The 21,393-nt window shown below is 44.2% G+C and overlaps 1 protein-coding gene across 2 annotated transcripts in view; it reads right to left on the bottom strand.

The window, feature by feature from the left end:
• The window catches only part of CREB1 (cAMP responsive element binding protein 1), a 47,609-nt gene that overhangs the window by 7,999 nt on the left and 18,217 nt on the right, over nt 1–21,393 (bottom strand). The window contains exons 2-5 of one of the 2 annotated variants that reach the window (XM_065413857.1): nt 18,354–18,475; nt 13,851–13,997; nt 11,969–12,069; nt 746–888 (exon numbers count right to left, since the gene is read on the bottom strand). In XM_065413857.1, coding sequence (XP_065269929.1) covers nt 746–888; nt 11,969–12,069; nt 13,851–13,997; nt 18,354–18,467 — 505 coding nt within the window. In that variant the 5' untranslated portion in view covers nt 18,468–18,475. The remainder of the gene's footprint in view (nt 1–745; nt 889–11,968; nt 12,070–13,850; nt 13,998–18,353; nt 18,476–21,393) is intronic. The other variant, XM_065413858.1, reaches the window with a different exon arrangement.

Below are 21,393 nucleotides of genomic sequence, written 5' to 3'. Positions count from 1 at the left end.
CCAGGGAGCAACTATAGCACAATGCTTTTAAAAGGACACTTATAAGAGGAATAAGTCATTTGATAGATCTTCTCTTCCCCTTCTTGTACACTTAACAGCGAGTGCTCTGTTTGTTTTAGCTGATGTTTATAACTATTGTTTTATTGCTGCATCCTCCTGTTATTTTCCCCAATGATTTGCATAAAGGTGACATACCCATAAAATGTAATGAATAAAGAAGTTGCAAACACAGAAATTGAAATTTATTAGGCATTTCAAATAAGGTTATCGAAGCCCTGCTTTTTTCTTGTCTATCTGAAAATGTAATTGCTACTTTGTTATATATTATAGGTGTTAAAAAATTTTAAGCCAAAACTACAGAAATATTAGCTAAGAAGGCAAATTCTGAAATGCCCCAATAGCTTTCCTCTCCCAAGAAAGTTTTTAATTAAGCACTCTGATTAATCCCTTTTGTACCTTGGAAAGTAGAACATGTACCATACTAACAGCAACCAACAGGCCTTGTGAATGTAAGTTATACATTTTACACACCCACAGCTGGAATGTACTTAGAAGTCACAGACCCTAGTATATATATAGTCATGGAACAGGATTAATAAGGCTTCTGACATTGCACAAGGGGCAGATTAAACTAGTGTTATATTGACTTCTTCTACCCCAGCCCAAACAGTCATGCAAGTAGAATTTAACAGTTCTCTCTCTTCCTGTCCAACTACTACAACCAATAATAGATGTAACTACGTACTGTACTGCCCACTGCTGGTTTGGTAAATTGGAGTTGGCACTGTCACAGTGGTGATGGCAGGTGCTGATGTCTCCTCTTCGGACTTTTCTTCTTCAATCCTTGGCACTCCTGGGGCGTCTGAGGACAAGTCATTCAAAATTTTTCTGGCAAAGACAGTGTGTTGTAAAAATTTTAACAAAAAGTGAAAGTAAAATCAATTCTACTGGCTACTTGGTGCTGGGGAAAACTGAAAAGTGCAGCAAATAAGGAAATAAAATACATGGGATGGAAAGAAAAATTAAAGCACGCTTTAAAACGATTTTAGGTAACCGTGTTAAAAATGCCATAGGAAAAGGGTGCTGTGGAATCAATCTAGAATAGCCTGTGTGTTTCTGCATACTTGGATCCAGAACTCACATTTTCCCTTTTTCTTCAAAAACTTCTTTATCTTTGATATACTTTTTACAAGTTTCCTGCTCTCTGTCACAGAAAGATGTGAAAAAAGAAAGCAAGAGCATTTAAAGCACCAAACCTCCTCATTGCCACCATCCACACCCAGAGGACGTGTTCCTGCTGCAGAGGCCACCAAGGCCTAAACTTCACCCAGGGACTTAAGTTTCAAAAACTTAGCAGAAATGATTGTGAGGTGCAATCAGCTCATGACCTAGCACAGGGGTAGGCAACCTTTCAGAAGTGGTGTGCCGAGTCTTTATTTATTCTCTTTAATTTAAGGTTTCGCGTGCCAGTAATACATGTTAACGTTTTTTAGAAGGTCTCTCTCTATAAGTCTATATTATATAACTAAACTATTGTTGTATGTAAAGTAAACAAGGTTTTCAAAATGTTTAAGAAGCTTCATTTAAAATTAAATTAAAATGCTGATCTTACGCCGCCAGCCTGCTCAGCCCGCTTCCAGCCTGGGGTTCTGTTCGCCTAGGCCTGCAGTGGGCTGAGCAGGGCGACTCGAGGTCAGGGCAGAGGGCTGGGGTGTGTGTGGAGGTGCAGAGCAGAAGGCTGGGTGTTGGGGGGGGTTCAGGGCAGAGGGCTGGGGGTATGTGTGGGGGTGCAGGGCAGAAGGCTGGGTGTTGGGGGGACTCGAGGTCAGGGCAGAGGGCTGGGGTGTGTGTGGAGTTGCAGGGCACAAGGCTGGGTGTTGGGGGGAGGTCAGGGCAGAGGGCTGGGGTGTGTGTGGAGGTGCAGGGCAGAAGGCTGGGTGTTGGGGGGAGGTCAGGGCAGAGGGTTGGGGGGTGTGTGGAGGTGCAGGGCAGAAGGCTGGGTGTTGGGGGGGGACTCGAGGTCAGGGCAGAGGGCTGGGATGGGTGTGGGGGTGCAGGGCACAAGGCTGGGTGTTGGGGGGAGGTCAGGACAGAGGGCTGGGGGTGTGTGGGGGTGCAGGGCAGAAGGCTGGGTGTTGGGGGGAGGTCAGGGCAGAAGGCTGGGTGTTGGGGGGAGGTCAGGGCAGAGGGCTGGGGGGGGTGGGGGTGCAGGGCAGAAGGCTGGGTGTTGGGGGGAGGTCAGGGCAGAGGGCTGTGTGTGTGTGTGGGGTGCAGGGCACAAGGCTGGGTGTTGGGGGGAGGTCAGGGCAGAGGGCTGGGGGGGGTGCAGGGCAGAAGGCTGGGTGTTGGGGGGAGGTCAGGGCAGAGGGCTGGAGGGTGTGGGGGGGTGCAGGGCAGAAGGCTGGGTGTTGGGGGGAGGTCAGGGCAGAGGGCTGGGGGGTGTGTGGGGTGCAGGGCAGAAGGCTGGGTGTTGGGGGGAGGTCAGGGCAGAGGGCTGGGGGGGGTGTGGGGTGCAGGGCAGAAGGCTGGGTGTTGGGGGGAGGTCAGGGCAGAGGGCTGGGGGTGTGTGGGGGTGCAGGGCAGAAGGCTGGGTGTTGGGGGGAGGTCAGGGCAGAGGGCTGGGGGGGGTGTGGGGGTGCAGGGCAGAAGGCTGGGGTGCTCGGCTCGTGGGGGTGCTCCCAGCCCCCTGCCCTGAGCGGCTCATGGCAGGGGGCTGGGAGGGATATGCCCTGTTCCACCCCCTTCCCCAAGGCCCGTCCCTACCTCTCTCTGCCTCCTCTACGGAGCAGCGAGCACGCTGCCGCTCGGCTCTGCTCCGCTCCCCATCCCCCTCGCAAGGGCCAGAGGGGGGAGGAGGAGGAGGGGCCGGAACGCACCAAGCTGTGGGAAGAAATGCGGGAGGGGGGGGAGCTTGGCTGCTGCAGGACCAAGCTTCTGCCTCCTGCCCCCGCAGGGGAGAGCGGTGGGCGGGGGGGCTGAGTATGGCGGGGGGCCAGGACCCCCCCCCACACCGCTCTCCCCTGCCGGGGCAGGAGGCAGATGCTTGGTCCTGCCGCAGCCAAGCTCCCCCCCTCCCCCTTCTTCCCACAGCGTGGCGCTTTCCAGCCCCTCCGCCCCTCCTCCTCCTCTCAGTGGGCAGCAGTGTGCCACTCAGAATCGGCTCGCGTGCCGTCTTTGGCACGCGTGCCGTAGGTTGCCGACCCCTGACCTAGCATCTGTTCAGGAGACAAGGCTGGGTGTTTTAATGAAAGTCACACAATTAAGTCCACAGGTTAGGTAATTGTTCTGCTTGAGAAAGCTTTTGGACTTGCAATAGTAAAGGGGGGAAGGAGCAATTTGGGTTTAATTACTGAGTTGGCTTAATTATTCAAAGCCAAAATGGACAAAACATATACTGTAGAACCTCAGAGTTATGGACACCAGAGTTATGAACTGACTGGTCAACCTCACACTTAATTTGGAACCGGAGGTATGCAATCAGGTAGCAGCAGAGACAATAAATAAATAAATAAGCAAATACAGCACAGTACTGTGTTAAACGTAAACTACTAAAAAAATTAAGAGAAAGTTTAAAAAGAGATTTGACAAGGTAAGGAAACTGTTTCTGTGCTTGTTTCATCTGAATTAAGATGGTTAAAAGCATTTTTCTTCTTCACAGTACAGTTTCAAAGCTGTATTAAGTCAATGTTCAGTTGTAAACATTTGAAAGAACCACCATAACGTTTTGTTCAGAGTTACAAACATTTCAGAGTTACGAACAGCTCCATTCCTGAGATGTTCGTAACTCTGAGATTCTACTGTAATCATAAAGGCCATGGATCTCACTGACTATGACTAGAACTGACTGGGACAGTTGCTCAACAAAACAGCTGCCCAAAATGCTTGGGTCTACCACCTGGCCTCTGTGCTGCAATTGGACTGATAACTCTCTCTACCAAGAATATGGAGGAGTGGCAAACTCTCTTTTATTGACTGCATGCTCCATCATATGCAACTGCAAAAGGCTTCTTTAGGCAGCAAGGCAAATTGGGATTTTCTTTTGTTTTTGTACGAAGCGCTATTAGTTCTGTTGTGGATTGCACCCCTAGTTCTCATCCAAAAACATTTGAAGAACCCAGGCCCAGACTACACTGAATTTTTCTGCCTGGCTTTGGTAGCCAAACCTATATATTTCTGTATTCCAGGGGTCGGCAACCTTTCAGAAGTGGTGTGCCGAGTCTTCACTTATTCACTTTAACTTAAGGTTTCACGTGCCGGTAATACATGTTAACGTTTTTAGAAGGTCTCTCTATAAGTCTATATTATATAACTAAACTATTGTTGTATGTAAAGTAAACAAGGTTTTCAAAATGTTTAAGAAGCTTAATTTAAAATTAAATTAAAATGCTGATCTTACGCCGCCGGCCTGGGGTTCTGTTCACCTAGTTCGGCAGCGGGCTGAGCGGGTCTGCGGGACCCCGGCTGGCAAGGGGCCGGCAGCCGGGACCCCAGACCGGCAGTGGGCTGAGCGGGGCCGACGGCTGGGACCAAGCTTCTGCCTCCTGCCCCCGCAGGAGAGAGCGGTGGGGCTGAGTGGGGCAGGGACCCCGGCAGGCAGCAGTGTGCCATTAAAAATCGGCTCGTGTGCCGTCTTTGGCACGCGTGCCGCAGGTTGCCAACCCCCGCTGTATTCCAAGGAGGCTAGTCAATTACCAAACAATTTGAGACAAAGACAGAGATAGAAATAGGGCTTTGTTATTGTTATTAATTAGACTTTGTTAGTACCTAGGAACCCCAATTGAGGATCAGCTCCTCATTTTGCTAGGCGCTACACAGACAAGTAACAAAGACAACAGTCATCTCCCTGGAGAGCTTATAATGCAGGCGTCGGACAGGTGATGAGACAGAAAGGATGAGACAAATGGACAAAACAGACAAACAAGATGGGGGGTTGGGAGGATGAGGTAATAATAAAACTGAACAGCAGTTATCAGAAAAGCAGATATTACAGCTCACCACTTTCCTAACCAAGGCATGGTGGGTACTGTGAAGAGGTAAAGTGTTAAGGAGGAATTTCAAAGATGATAAGGTGGTGGCTTTACAAATTTAGATGGGGAGTTTCTCCCATGCACATCAGGTGGCGTGGAAAAAGTGCAAGATATCTGAGGAAAAAATGGACAAGCAAAGTGAAGGTGGGGTCATCAAGGAGCTGGTTATGGCTCCCTGATTCTGTGGGCTGATCTCTACCAGCCCTGTCCCTGATGTAAATTACAGCAGCCTGGGTTATGCTAGCTGAGAATTGGCAGAACACTGCTGTACTCTGGCCCCGACCCTTTCTGTTCCAACATGACCCTTCCGCTGGGGTGGGGAGGCTGGCTGGCATAGGAGCCAGGTACACCAGCTTTACACCAGTTGAGTTTCCTCCTGCCTAAATGGCACATAGAAGCTGGCTTGAGGGGGACAGAATCTGGCCCTAAGTGACTTCACCAAAGCTACAGACGGAGTCAGTGTTAAATGTGGGATTAGAACGCATGAGTCCCTCGTTCTCAGTGCTCTGCCTTGTTCACTAAACTCTGTTGCCTCATTTCGCTCAACTGCCTTTTCCTTGTGGTCAGAGGTCATACTGGGTGCTCAACAGAGGAGAAAGCTCAGCTGCAGACAGCTGACTAGGAGGAAGTCTGTGGCAGATTTAACACCAGTAGCCCTCCCCTCCACAGCTACAAACACACCTGGGGCACTCATAAAATCTAGAAGCCTGCCGTCATGACTTTAATGGACCCCCAAAGACCCTGAATGGCTATAGAAGGGGACACAGAATAACCTGCGCACTCTAGGAAAAATGAATAACAAGTTTTCAAGCCGGGTGACTGGCTTATATTTTCAAGCCAATTTTCACAAAAAAGGGCTAAAAACTTAGAGCTGGATTTTCAGAAGTACTGAGCACCAACAAATCACTTTGACATTGAGGGGAGCTGTGACTGCTTATTAAAATTGTGTAGTTAATATGTTTTAAAACAAAAGGTGAGATTCTCATTTTAAGGACCCCAAATCAGAGATTTAGGCCTGGTCTACACTAGGCTTTTATGTCGAATTTAGCGCCGTTACATCGAATTAACCCTGCACCCGTCCACACCACGAAGCTATTTAGTTCGACATAGAGCTCTCTTAAATTCGACTTCTGTACTCCTCCAAAACGAGAGGAGTAGCGCTAAATTCGAAATGGCCATATCGAATTAGGCTAGGTGTGGATGGAAATCGACGGTAATAGCTCCGGGAGCTATCCCACAGTGCACCACTCTGTTGACGCTCTGGACAGCAGTCCGAGCTCGGATGCTCTGATCAGCCACACAGGAAAAGCCCCGGGAAAATTTGAATTCCTTTTCCTGTCTGGCCAGTTTGAATCTCATTCCCTGTTTGGACAGCGTGGCGAGCTCAGCAGCACTGGCAACGATGCAGAGCTCTCCAGCAGAGATGGTCATGCAATCTAATAGAAGGAGGGCCCCAGCATGGACTGATCGGGAAGTCTTGGATCTCATCGCTGTGTGGGGCGATGAGTCCGTGCTTTCAGAGCTGCGCTCCAAAAGACGGAATGCAAAGATCTACGAGAAGATCTCTAAAGCCATGGCAGAGAGAGGATACAGCCGGGATGCAACGCAGTGCCGCGTGAAAATCAAGGAGCTGAGACAAGGCTACCAAAAAACCAAAGAGGCAAACGGACGCTCCGGATCCCATCCCCACACATCCCGTTTCTACGAGGCACTGCATTCCATCCTAGGTGCGGCCGCCACCACTACCCCACCACTGACCGTGGACTCTGAGGATGGGATATTGTCCGCGGCAGGTTCCTCGTCGGACATGTTAGCGGACGGGGAAGATGAAGAAGGAGATGAGGAGGACGAGGCAGTCGACAGCGCTGGCACCGCTGATTTCCCCGACAGCCAGGAGCTCTTCATCACCCTTACCGAGATCCCCTACCAACCGTCCCCATCCCTTACCCCGGAGACAGAATCAGGGGAAGGATCAAGCAGTGAGTGCTTTAAATATCTAAACATTTATTTTTACAAGAACTAGAATATTTATAATATTAACAATGGCTGTTTATTAAAGTGCTTAAACATGTAAACAATTAACTGCAAAAAAACTGGAATATTTACAATCGTAACAAAGGGTTTTTCATGATTTGTCTGCCTTAGGCTCTTCACAATTTAGTCCCAAGTATTTAAAATTTTTTTTACAATGTCCGGTAAGTCATGATTATGCTGCCCAAGACGCTCCACTCTTTAGTCCCAGTGCACCTACGCGAAAATCCGGTCAATATGGCCGGGGATGGAGGCGAAATCCTCATAGGAGAACTCCTCGTAGGTCTCAAGAAGGTACATTTCCAGCCTGTTCATCAGGTTCCTGGGTAGGGCGATCTTATTGGGCCCTCCGTGGTAGGACACGTTACCGCGCCACGACACCATCAGATAGTCTGGTATCATTGCCCTGCAGAGCATAGCGGCAAACGGCCCTGGTTTCTGAAGGCTTTCTCGAAACATCCTTTCCCTCTGGGACTCCGAGATCCTCAGCAGGGTGATGTCGCTCATTACGCCCTGCTTTGAATTAGGGAGGGGAATGTTAGTATTGGGACTGCTTTACAGCCACGCGGTGGAGGGAGAGGGGCAGCATACAGGGATCTTTCCCTGGAACAGCCGCGAGGGGGTGGGACAGGGGCATAGTTCATGCTGTCCTGATTGCTGGCAGCAGAGACTGGCATTGCTTTCAATGTGAAAGGAGGCCAGTGCTACTAGTACAGTTTTAAGCAGCCAGAAGTCTACGGCTTACCATGATTGCACGCTACAGAAGTTCAGGTGTCCTGCCACGCTTCTCAGATAACTGCAAGACCACTGCAGGACCCCAGGCACTGAAGGCGATGGCCGAAAATTCGACCTTGTCCTGAGTGCGCATGTGAGAGGTGCAGTGCATGGTCTTGTTCACAGAGAAAGACTAGGTTCTTTGTACACAACTTCATTTATCTGTCTCAGGAATTCACTCCATTTTTCCCATTCACACAGACACATCTGCGACTGTCTCCCAACCCAGCCTGTCAGCACACTCCCAGAGGCTAGCGCAGATTAGGAGGAGGAAGAAGAAGACGCGGGAGGACATGTTCTCAGAACTAATGAGCTGTTCCCGAGCCCAGGCAGCCCAGCAGACACAGTGGAGGGAGAACTTGTCCCAAATGCACCGAGCAGTCATGGAACGGGAGGAGAGGTGGCGTCAGGAGGACCAGCAGGCTACTGAAAAGCTGCTTGGACTTCTGAGGGAGCAAACGGACACGCTCCGGCGCCTTGTGGATGTTCTGCAAGACCGGAGGCAGGAGGACAGAGCCCCGCTGCGGTCTATCTCTAACCGCCCTCCCCCGCCACCAAGTCCCACACCCCCCTCACCCAAAGTACAAAGAAGGAGGGGCGGCAAGGGCCGTTAAAACTTTCAGTCAACCCCTGCAGACTGCTCTAGCACTAGAAGGCTCTCATTCCCCAAAATTTTAAAAGTCCTTTCCTACACACCTCACAGAAGCCCCCGTGCAAGTTTCAACCCCCACGTTTCATGTGTGGTTCATAATAAAATATTCGTTTCTGTTAATTACTGTTTCCATGATTTTATTTTGGAGGAGAGTCTGTCTGAACGAGGGGAAGGGGCATGGTAATTGGACAGGACAGTCACCTTTACCAGGGTACAGAGGCGGGGTCAGGTCCAGGATCAGGACACATACCCAGTGCAGTGACTAGTGACCCTGTTCAATCTGGGAGGTGGTTTTCGTGTTCTGGGGGGGGGGGGGGTTGCTCTGTGACTTTGTGGCGGGGGAGGGCAGTTACAGATCTAATGCATCACAGAGCCCCGCAGCAGGGGAGCTGTAACCCTCCTCCCCCTGCCAGACAGTCACATAGCCGACACATACACGCTGTCCCGCCCAGGAGGGCTGGCAGGCTCTGTTGAAACAACCAGTCCACCACTGCGGAACCCGTCATTCCTGGAGTTTAGAAGCATCATTTGCATCACAACAGTAAACCCGCACCCCGCCACAGTCTGCGTCCCAGGTTTAAAACATTCCCGCGAAAACAGTAATAAAGACAACGGTGTTCATTAACAAAACAGAACAGATTTTATTTTTTGGGAAGGGGGTGAAGGGGGTATGTAACTGGAGAGGATAGTCAACGGTAACTGGGTAAAGAAACGGTGGCAAGTTCAGGTTCTGAGTCCACAAACTTAAAATTCACTGGTGACCCTGCTCAGTCTGGAAACTGTCTTTCAAAGCCTCCCGGATGCACAGTGCGTCCCGCTGGGCTCTTCTAATCTCCCGGCTGTCTGGCTGGGAGTAATCAGCAGCCAGGCGATTTGCCTCAACCTCCCACCCCACCATAAAGGTCTCCCCCTTGCTCTCACAGAGATTGTGGAGCACACAGCAAGCTGCAATAACAATGGGGATATTGGTTTCGCTGAGATCACAGCGAGTCAGTAAGCTTCTCCATCTCCCCTTGAGACGGCCAAAAGCACACTCCACCACCATTCTGCACTTGCTGAGCCGGTAGTTGAACAGTTCTTTTTCTGTGTCCAGGGCGCCAGTATAGGGCTTCATGAGCCAGGGCATTAGCGGGTATGCTGGGTCCCCGAGGATCACTGTAGGCATCTCCACATCCCCAAGAGTTATTTTGTGGTCCGGGAAGTAAATACCTTCCTGCAGCCTTCTAAACAGACCAGAGTTCCTGAACACGCGAGCGTCATGAACCTTGCCCGGCCATCCAACGTTGATGTTAGTAAAACGTCCCTTATGGTCCACCAGTGCTTGCAGCACCATTGAAAAGTAGCCCTTTCGGTTGATGTACTGGCTGGCCTGGTGGTCCGGTCCCAGGATAGGGATGTGAGTCCCATCTATAGCCCCACCGCAGTTTGGGAATCCCATCGCGGCGAAGCCATCTATGATGGCCTGCGCGTTTCCCAGGGTCACTACCTTTGACAGCAGTACCTTCACGATTGCCTTGGCTACTTGCATGACAACAACCCCCACGGTAGACTTGCCCACGCCAAACTGGTTCGCGACTGACCGGTAGCTGTCCGGCGTTGCGAGCTTCCAGAGGGCTATGGCCACTCGCTTCTGGACAGTCAGGGCTGCTCGCATCCGGGTGTCCTTGCGCTTCAGGGCAGGGGACAGCAACTCACAAAGTTCGAGGAAAGTCCCCTTCCGCATGCGAAAGTTTCGCAGCCACTGGGATTCATCCCAGACCTGAAGCACTATGCGGTCCCACCAGTCCGTGCTTGTTTCACGGGCCCAGAATCGCCGTTCCACAGTATCCACAAGACCCATTGCCACCGTGATGTCCTCGGCACTGGGTGTCGTGGTTTCAGACAGGCGTGTGCTACTCTCGGAGTTCAGGTCCTGACCCCGGTGCCGTAGCCTCCTCGCCTGATTTCTCTCTATCTGCCTCAGTGAAAGGTCGATGATGAGCTGCGATGCGTTGACAACGGCCACAACTGCAGCGATGGTCACAGCGGGATCCATGCTCGCAGTGCTGTGGCGTCCGCGCTGTCACTGACCAGAAAAGTGCGCGAACTGATTTCCCGCCGGCGCTTTCAGGGAGGGAGGGCGGGAGTGACGGTTGGATGACGACAGTTACCCAAAAGCACCCTCGACACATTTTTTTACCCAGAAGGCAATGGCGGCTCGACCCAGAATTCCAATGGGCAGCGGGGACTGCGGGAACTGTGGGATAGCTGCCCACAGTGCACCGCTTCCAATGTCGACGCTTGCCCCGTTAGTGTGGACTGACAAAGTCGAATTACTGTCCTTAGTGTGGACACACACGTTCGACTTTGTAATATCGACTCCACATATTCGATTTAACTAAAATCGAACTACTCTCGTAGTGTAGACATACCCTTAGTGTGCATATGATTATGGGTCCCAAAGCCAATTCTGATCCAAATAAGTGATTCCAGTACTGTCTCCATATCTGCTACTGACATTGTCCCTGCACATTTTCTGAAGAGGTGGGGCTCATTCTAGACCTTCACATGCCAAAGTAAGGATAAATGTCAGTTTCAGCACACCAAAAAGCATTGCTGAATGGAATTACATATAATCAATTGCTTCACAGGACTAAATTTTAAAAATTAATTCATTACTCAAATACAGAAGAAAATTCAGCCCTGCCAGAATAAGCTGTTCTTTGTAACATTCATGGGCATTTACTAAAGGAAGACATGAATGTCTGATTTAAAGAAAAATACCAGTTGTTCTGCTGTGTAAGTGCTTGCATGCAAGTTAGAGATGCCCAAGGCTAGCTCTAACTCACACCCAAGATGTGCCTGATTTCCAGCATTTTGAAGAGAATAATACGTGTAAACTAGCTTGACTAGGCCACTTCCCTCTCTGGTGGGCACCTGCAGCCTGTTTGTTTATTAGCTAGTTTTCCCCAAGAAGCATGGCAAATTCTAAGAAATACCACAGCAGTTTTAATGAGCCACACAATGTCATGTTTCCACTGAAAGTCTCAGGTGAAGGAAAGAATTAAATCTGACTATTGCTAGTGTTTCAACATTAACAACAAACAGAAAAGTGGATTCTACAGAGACTACAGAATACACAGCAGCAACCTGCCTGCACATTTCAGTGGCGCTCCAAGAATTAAATATCTGTTTATGTGACTTCTAAGGCTTCTCTCACAGTTGTACCTAAATGCTACACATATAGATTTATTTAGCATTGAACTTATTCTCAACTGATTTTCTTTCCTATCTCTCCATAATGGCAGATATTTTTCTCTTCCTCCATATCTTATTCTGCTTATCTCCTGGCATCCCATCAGAAATTGGTCATGGAAAGGTGTCACTGAAGGAATATTTTAGTAAAAAAGGTAGATCTCACATTAACTACAGAAACACACTATTTGTCTACCCATTTGTTGAATAAATGCAGCAAGCAAAATGCTTCAGCTTTTAACATCCATACCTGTAGGAGGGTCGTCTGGAAAGGATCTCTCTGCGTTTCTGAGAGTCTGTGACACTGTCCACTGACTCCTGTGAATCTTCACTTTCTGCAATAGTGGAGATCTGTAAATAAGAACAGAATAAATTTACCACTGTAAGCAAGTTTAACAAGCCACTACTACAGTAATAAATCTACCACTATAAGCAAGTTTTCACAGTATGCGAAAGACATTATCAATACAAGTACTATACAGGACTTTGACCTAGAAAATCAAAAGTAATAGTTGATCACTGGTTACTGGATACATAGATGCCCAAAGTCAACCATCTAGCTTCAGAAATGTATTTAACAATTAAGTCACTCAAATGAGAGAATATATAATGGGCAAATTATTATAAATAATGGTTCCACCCACTTTTTTCTTTCCATAACTCCTTCTTTCTATCCTGCTTCCATCCAGTCCAAAGAACCAAAGCAAGGTAGGCAGTCAGGTCTGGAGACACAGTAACTAGAAGCAACGTGGGATTGAAAGCAGAAGGGTCTGGAGACAAAGGGAATGAGGAGTGCAGTTGTGACAGAACCAATTATAAAACTCTACAAGGATATGGAGGTCCTGCAGGAGCCTTTCCTGATTTCATGCGGTATACCTGGTGCTTAAGGCCTCCTTGGAGCCATGCTAAAGGGTTATACATCCATAGCAGACTGTGAAGTATTGGACTGTAAATATCATCATTCAAAATACATTTTTGCATTTCATCCTCCGTTCTGAATTCCAACATGATTTCATCATCAGTCTCTTACCTTGAATCACTAGAGCCAGAAACTAGTGCCACATACCACCTGAAAATTGTGCAGCTCCAGATTTCTAACTGGATAAAACATTAAACTCTAACTGCAATAGTCTGAGGTAGGTAGAGGCTGACAAAAGTACGGAACTGAAGCAATGCAAGGAAATAACCAAGATCATTATCAGAATGATCCAATTTTAAAGCAGGAGTGTCACCTAATTTTTTTTTTAATCAATACTGGTTTAAATACCTCTATTAAAAAAATCTCAATAGTTAGCTTTTAATTTAATTTAGTTCTCATCTCTGTGGGTTCCCAATGCCCAAAAAATGATTTACCATCCTTATCTTATGTGGTCAGTAACAGCCTAAATAGTTCCTGCTTCCATGTTCAACAACACTAGATTTAAAAGGTAATTTAAAATGTTGCTCAGAGAAGGAACCACAGTAGAGATTAAGACTAAGGCTTTCTGGACTACTGAAGCCTTTCTCCAAGTCTCTAATAAATTTTGAGATTGGCTTTTCATCCTGTGAATCATGAACTGTATTGTCTTTCTTTGTTTATACAGCATCAAGCAATTATTAAGGTTTTATAAAATTAACATTCAAAACATTAATATTAAAATCACTTATCGCAGCCTGCCAGAGGTAGAAATACACATGTAAATCAGTACAAATGTTTTCCAAGAAGCAAAAACTTTTGATTCCTGAACATCAGCCACATTAGTAATTTGGCAATCTCTAAAATTCTTGTTGTTGTTCATTTAAGATACAGAAATGAGACATCTTAGAAGTCACTAAACAGACATAAAAATGGTCTAGTATGTTAACTTTGCAGCAGGTAAAAGCCAGATATAGAAATAGTATCAGCAAAAAGCATAACCTAATAGGCTTACCAACTTCTAGAGGGAAATGAAACTCAATAATGTATAGAAACGAAAAGCAGATAAACCATAAAGAAAGAGACAAAAGTAATGGGATAACAAGTACAGTACAGACTTTCCTTTCAACATATTCTAAGTTGACATGACACAGAACACATGTAAGTTCGATTAAGGTGGACTGATAAGGTTATATAGAAGGCATGAGTTAGGAGTTTGAAATCCTTTAATACATACCTGAACCGTCTGGACCTGTGGAGACTGAATAACTGATGGCTGGGCTGTCTGAATAACTCCATGAACTTGAACTGTCTGCCCATTAGGCAACTGTACTAAGGTCACCGTTGGGGCAGAAGATGTTGCATGAGCTGTCGGCATAGATACCTACAAAAGAGAGAGAGGGAATATATATTAGATTATTGCAGCATCTGATTATTTGACTACCAAGAACATTCTCAGCAGTAAAAGGATGATGCCTCCTCTCCTAGGAAGGGCTTTGGTAACCAAAAGTGTTTAAAAGGGACACCAAAAAACAAAACAAAAAAACACACCCCTGTCTAGGCCCAACATTTGTCCTAATTTGTAACTTAATCTTTTGAAGAATGTCCCCCTGGCTCTAAACATCTTGTTATAAAACCAATGCCAAGAAATGAAGGAAACACCTCTATTTTGAGGTAATGTAATCAAAACCTAATATGCGCCCTTCCCTTGCAGCAATTAAATATTGCTAGAACTGTGAATATTCCTACAGTGAATATTTCCTTCCAAACACTGAAATGGGTTACCTAGGGAGGTGGTGGAATCTCCATCCTTAGAGGTTTTTAAGGCCCGGCTTGACAAAGCCCGGCTGGAATGATTTAGTTGGTGTTGGTCCTGTCTTGAGCAGGGGTTTGGACTAGATGACCTCCTGAGGTCTCTTCCAACCCTAATATTCTATGATTCTATGATATGTTGCTGACTCACAGGCAGAAACCTATGGGAGCCGGGCTATTTTTGTTTTCAGACTAGAAAATGCAGGAGAGTATTTGCCAACTGTAAAAAGTCAAAAATTAGTTAGGGAGTCAAATTTTCAGACTTGTTAGAAAGTATAGCCACAAAGTAAATCAAATCAAGTAGCTGGCAATGTCCTTTTAAATAAAGCCCACAGACCAACTGTTCAAATGGAATAACAATGCATGCTTTCAATGGAAACAAATGGCTTCTAGGTAGTCATTTCAATGCTATACTGCAAGATACTCAACTAAGAGTTAATTTATTGCTACAAAGAACAATGGCTACAATTTTCAAACATGGGTGCCTAAATATGGTTTTTGAAGCTTAATTTAGAGCTTGTCTACATGGTGCAGCAATGCACACTAGATGTGCTGTGCGCTAACTGATCCACGTAGAGCCTTCTGGAGAGCATAAAAAGTTCCGTGTAGTGCTACGTTAACACGCAACTAGTGTACATTGCTGTGTCATGTAGACAAGCCCTCAAAGACCCAAGTTTGAAAATTCTAATCAATGTCACTATGTTTAATGGAGTTTTCAGGAAACTTAATAACTTTTGACTAAAAATGCAGGACAGATTACACTTCTGTCTTCCATGAGCCTCGAATAATGTCATATAGCAGCATTAATATTTATTGTAACGCAGAAGTGAACAAATTTAGATCTTGACGAATGAATGATTTTCGAAACACTTATCTCTGAATTTCCTTACCCAACAATCCTTTATGTGGAAGCCTTGTTTGACAGAAAATCAAGGGAAATTGTACTTGGACAACCCAGTTGTCTCCCCTTTATTCTCCATATTTGGTGCCTGTTTTTTTCTCTTTATTGTGAAGATGGCTGCTGCAAAGATGCACTGCATTCTTGCACAGCGGCACTTGACCAATTTCACATGGCGCTACTCTTCTTTGGCAGTTGAGGGGCACGTGTGCCATGATGTCAGTTGGCTGGAGGAAGGGTAGTAAACAATCTGGGCGACAAGCTTCTCAGGCAGTAGGGTACAAACTTGCAGAAAAATCCTCTTTTTAATGTAATTTTTTAAGACAAATTAAGTTCCATCATCATGTGGCCTTATTAATAATGAATCCAACTGACTAAAGTAGTTCTTGCCAATGAAAGCAAAGCTAATCAACTGAAGGCTGTTCTGCAGTTGAGCTAAGCCAACATCTGATAATCATTTCGGCAGATGTTTCTGACTCATACCTTATGGAATCAGTTTACCTTATTCAAAATAGCAAGTATAACTTTTCTCTTTATTAGGGGAGCATTCCCCAGCCCTCCAAAAATGCAACAATAAAATGATAGAATCATAGAAACATAGGGCTCAAAGGGACCTCCAGAGATCATCAAGTCCAGCCCCTGCACTGAGGCAGGACCAAATAAACGTAGACCATCCCCGACAAGTGTTTGTCCAAACTGTTCTTATAAACCTCTAATGATGGGAATTCACACAACCTCCTTTGGAGGCCTATTCCAGTGTTAAAGTATCCTTATAGTTAGAAAGTTTTCCCTAATATCTAACCTAAATCTTCTTTGCTGCAGATTACTTCTTGTCCTACCTTCAGTGGACAGGCAGAACGATTGATCACTGTCCCCTTTATAACAGACTTAAACATATTTGAACACTGTTATCAGGACCCCCCTCAGTCTTCTTTTCTCAAGACTAAACATGCCCAGTTTTTTTAACCTTACCCAATAGGTCAGGTTTTATCATTTTTGTTGCTCTTCTCTGGGACTCTCTAATTCGTCCCCACCTTTCCTAAAGTGTGGCATCCAGAACCAGACACAGTACTCCAGCTGAGGCCTCACCAGTGCCAAGTAGAATAGGACAATTATCTGCAGTGTTTTACATATTACACCCCTGTTAATACATCCCAGAATGTAACTGCATCACATTATCAATCAATTTATGATCCACTATAATCCCCAGATCTCTTCTAGCAGGGCTACCACCTAGCCAGTTATTCCCCATTTTGTATTTGTGCATTTGATTTTTCCTTCCTAAATGAAGAACTCTGCACTTCTCTTTATTGAATTTAATTGTGTTTATTTCAGACCAATTATCTAATTTGTCTAGATCATTTTGAATTCTAATCCTGTCCTCTAAATTACTTGCAACCCTTTCCCTTGGTGTCATCCGCAAATTTTATAAGTATATGAAGTGTTATAAAGAGAGAGTAACATTTCTCTGAAAATGAGATCATGAAAGAATTACATTGATATTATTATTTATTTAGATTGTAAAAGTGATTATAGGTGCACATCCAATGCTCTGGATAGCCATAACACAAGTTAAAAGTCTTATAATAAAATAACACTTCAGTATAAAGATACAGATAGGGTAAAGCTAAGATGGTGTGAAAAAATGCAGCAACAGTATTATAACTTACTCAAAGTAACAAAAAATCTGTAAAATAGTATAGTGAATAACAATTGGGAAAGGCATTAAACACTTATTTGCAGTTACCCAATTCTTAATGATCTAGGATCCTGTTCTATATTTCTTACTCAGGCAAAACTTCCATATGGACTTTACTGGGAATTTTGCCTGAGTAACAAGTACTAAATAGAGCCCTACTATACTGCTAAATTCTCAGTGTTTCAATATTGCCAATTACATAAGACTATAATCCCAGTGAAAAGAGTTTAACACTTGTCTATTACAAGGTGTCATGTATTTTTGTAAACATGGAAGTGGTAAATGATTTCATAATCATGCCATAAGTAAGACGTCAGAAATTCACAAAATAAGGAGATGGGAGTGAGACGTCATTTTACATACTTCGGGGGGGAATGCAAATAATTTACAAAGTGAAACTGTTACACAAGGGACTGATGCCATAGGACAGATTCTGTACTCATTTACATGATGGAGTTACTCCTGGCAAACATCAATGGAACCCAGGATAGAACTGGGTTCCAGAAATTAAGACGATAATTAGGTTTGCATTATTTCTGGCCTCTACAAAGTAACTTTTTTTGAGACAATAAAGGGTCTAACAGTGCCCCAGTAAAAGGGAGACAACTCTGCAGAATTTGAGTTTCTGATAATGAGCAAACAGCATAAAACAAATGGAAGTCTGGAAGTTGCTTATAATGTTGGTTATATCCATCCCTTTTGTTAATTTATGCATTCTCTGCATTATTTAACCATATAAAACAAATCAGTTTGTTTTCTTAAGAAATACCTATACTGTCATAACAAAGTTCCTAACTAAAATAAGCAAAACCCTGTTTATACAAGTCAGTACAGAAACACAGTAATTCAAAGTTTCGAAGTATCTTTAAAGGATGGTGGGAAGGAATGCTACAAGTGAAAAGAAGTAATTCAAAAGTCTATATCTGTAGTCTCGTTATAAATGGATTATACATTAAAACAGGGACCTTTGGCACCCTGGCGGGCCGGGCCGGTTTGTTTACCTGCCGCGTCCACAGGTTCGGCCGATCGCGGCTCCCACTGGCCGGGATTCGCCGCTCCAGGCCAATGGGGGCTGCGGGAAGCGACAGCAAGCACATCCCTGCATTAAAACTACTTCAGGCCTAACACAGTCCAATATGATATTGAAGATAAACCAACAAGTGGTATTGTACAACTCTCATTACAAAATTAAAAGAAATACACATATTCCCTGTTCTAGACTCACATAAAATGGAACATTCTCTCATCCTCCTCAGAAAATAGTTTCCTTCTTAAACCTTATGCAGTTTGGGAACAACGCTGTAAAAATATTAAACCAAATCACTTTGTACCTGGGCTAATGTTGCAATCTGCGGTTGTGCCTGTACAGTCATCTGTTGGGTTTCTGCCTCTGTAACGGCTGCATCTCCACTCTGCTGGTTCTCTGCACCAGATTCCATGGTCATTTAGTTACCTACAATCACAATGATGTGTGTCATGAGTATGGGTTTGCCTCTTTCATGGCTTACATATCCATGTAATTCCATTCTTATTGGTGGAGCTGGAAGCAATGCATATAGTTACTGCAGCCCAACATTTCGTACTATAAGACCTAGTTTTCAGTTGCTTATAATTTTTCTTTTAACCATTCAGGAAGGAATTTTCTGTGCCAGGTGTCTGTCTCAGACTGAATTTTCTGTAAAGTTTCAGTAAAAATAGTTTAGCAATTTCTAATAACAAGACTTGAAGAAAATATGTTGTTTGCCCCATGTTAAAATATTCTTACAACCATTTTGTTGAGAAGTTCTACCACTTTCAGGGACTCAAAAGCTCTCAGGAGGCTTTCTCTGTTGTCAGTGGTATGGCCTTTTGCCACCCCCAGGAAAACCTGCCCAAATTTGGCCAAGTTATATAAACCTTCAAAAAAAAACCCTGCAGTTTGCACATGCTCAGCAACTTAAGTTTGGCAGCTAAATTCTCTGAAGATTTTATATGAACTATTCACGCTCCATCCCCCACAAATCCTATCTGTGATCACACTGTGCACGGGCCATCCTCACGGAGCAACTGAGTATGTGCCATGCCAGGGACTGAGCAGGATGTTTCCTACAAATACTGTTCCTATGGATAAAATGTTACCCACAATTGTGGGTAAAATTCACCTGCCAAAGAAAATAAACATAGATAATATTGGAAGTCACTTCCAGAATGGACCAACACCAACATAAGGGATTTGGCATGATTTCCAATAATCAACCCATGATTTTTTGGAATATTTTTGGAATTACCTTTATAAAAAAGTTAGAAGGCTTTATGCTGTTTTATATACAACGTGAATTTTCCTTGGCTAAATTACGCATCCTAGACAGCTCTTAATACAATCTTATTTTGAAGCGTTAATTGAATAAGTGTGTCTCAGTAGAACATACAAAATTCTATACAATGAAGTTGCATAACTCCAAAAAGCAAGCATGTAGGGAGAGTTTACTGATGTTAAATCTGCACCAATCTGTGAAAGTCACTTTACAATCGCCTTTAAATACTCAAAATAAAATATTTAGCATGTAATAAAGAATTGCCTCAAAGTTTAGAGAAGTCTTCCAATCACACTACCTTTCAATAAGCACCTGGATATTGTACAAACCAGTCACTTCTTAATGGTGGGGGTCTAAACATTTCATTTGAAATATTATTGTAGAGAAGCTTCCATTTCAACAAGAACTGTGATTCAAAATTACTGGAATGTATATTCTTTGGGAATAGGCACTGCTCTCTTTTAAAGTGATCACTGTCTTTCACATTCATTCTGTTTATCACACTTCAGTCCTGGGTAAAATATGAAACCTTGATGGCTTAGATTAGAGATACTGTATATCAGACCAATGAAAGTAAACAGCATTAAAACAAGTATCTGTGGAATGATGATCAACAATAAGTGTGAATTCTGGACCAGTTTAGGATCTACTGAATATTTCCAGACTATTAAAGAAAAAGCTCCATAAATACTGAAAGCAGCAACAGAAGACCAATTTTGCATAAACACTTTTGTTTTCTTCAGGAAAAATACCAATGGAAAGATACAGGTGTCAACTATCTCAATCATGTTCCATGGGAACAGAGCAAGGCACTGTGCATAAACCAAAACGTGGTCATTCCAATACAAAAAAAATATTCCCTCAAATCAGCAACTTAGTTTTAGTGCTATCAAGTACCACATATGGATTTCCAACATCAGTTTGGAAACGCTTAGAAAAGTCCCTGGTTAAGATGGAATGAAGCTGTAATAAGTATCACTAATTCAGCTTGCAGGGGCCACACCGTTGTACATAAACAGAATAAAGTTTTCATCTATTAGTATACACAGGAAGCCTGCCAATGAAGATCAGAACAATTTAAGACTGGTGCATTGCATCCAATGGTGGGTATGAGGGAACAATATTAGGAAGGTAAGATGAGATTTGGATAGGTCTTTGTGTGTCTGACCTCTAAAAGGTGTGATCTTCGGGTTGCTAATTGGTCAGGAGAGAGCAGACTGGAGATACTATGGCCATTTGGTTGGCAGATGATGCAGATATTAGTATTTCAATTGTGGGATGTGTAGTAGGTGGTTGATCTTGTCTTAGTTGGAAAATGTAAAGCTTGCTTGCCTAAGAATATCTTATGAATGGAGTTTGAGCATAGATAGGATAATGGGGTTGAGATATGGTTGTTTGAGACAATTTAACTCATCATTTTTATATATTCTATAGTTTGTTGTTTTGTTCTATAGTTCAAAGTTATTACATTTTGTTTAAAGATAAAACCTTAACTTTAAACTTCCTTCCTTTGTAGTGCTTAATTTTGTGGACTACAGTGTTTATCTATCTTTAAAGTTAAAGATTTATTTACAGCCTTAACTCTAACCTTTAATTATGTTTTTTGCATGGAAATCTCTTTAAGTTATTAAACAGATATTAAGAATTGCTGTGTAACAATCTGACGTACATAATTAACTTCTAAACTAGGAACATATTTGTAGTGTGAACCTTCACAGGAATCCATGCAATAGTTAGTCCATGATCCAGAGCTGTCCTAAACCTCCCAACCCAAGCTGTTCAGGTGAGGACTTCAGGAAGTCAGCAAAGATTTTAGTCTGCAAGCCACAATGAAATATCTATAGCACACAGAAGTGTCATTCTGGATATTATAATGTCTTCTTTAGACCATGAAGACTTCCTAGTCTTCCTTAGGTCATCAGACCTTTCCACAGCATTAAAAGTTCACTGTAAAATGTATATAGTTTACATACATGCTATTCATGGCTTTTCCATTGACTTAATATTTGTGAAACCCTGTGCATGTGTTCAAGTCTTTTTTTGGTATGTACAGTAAAGCAGTGCTGTGTCAAAGAAA

This window comes from Emys orbicularis, chromosome 11 (assembly GCF_028017835.1).
Source record: "Emys orbicularis isolate rEmyOrb1 chromosome 11, rEmyOrb1.hap1, whole genome shotgun sequence".
In the NCBI taxonomy this organism is placed as follows: domain Eukaryota; kingdom Metazoa; phylum Chordata; order Testudines; family Emydidae; genus Emys; species Emys orbicularis.
The sequence above is the reverse complement of the archived record's forward strand: the minus strand, read 5'-3'. Positions and strand labels throughout refer to the sequence as shown.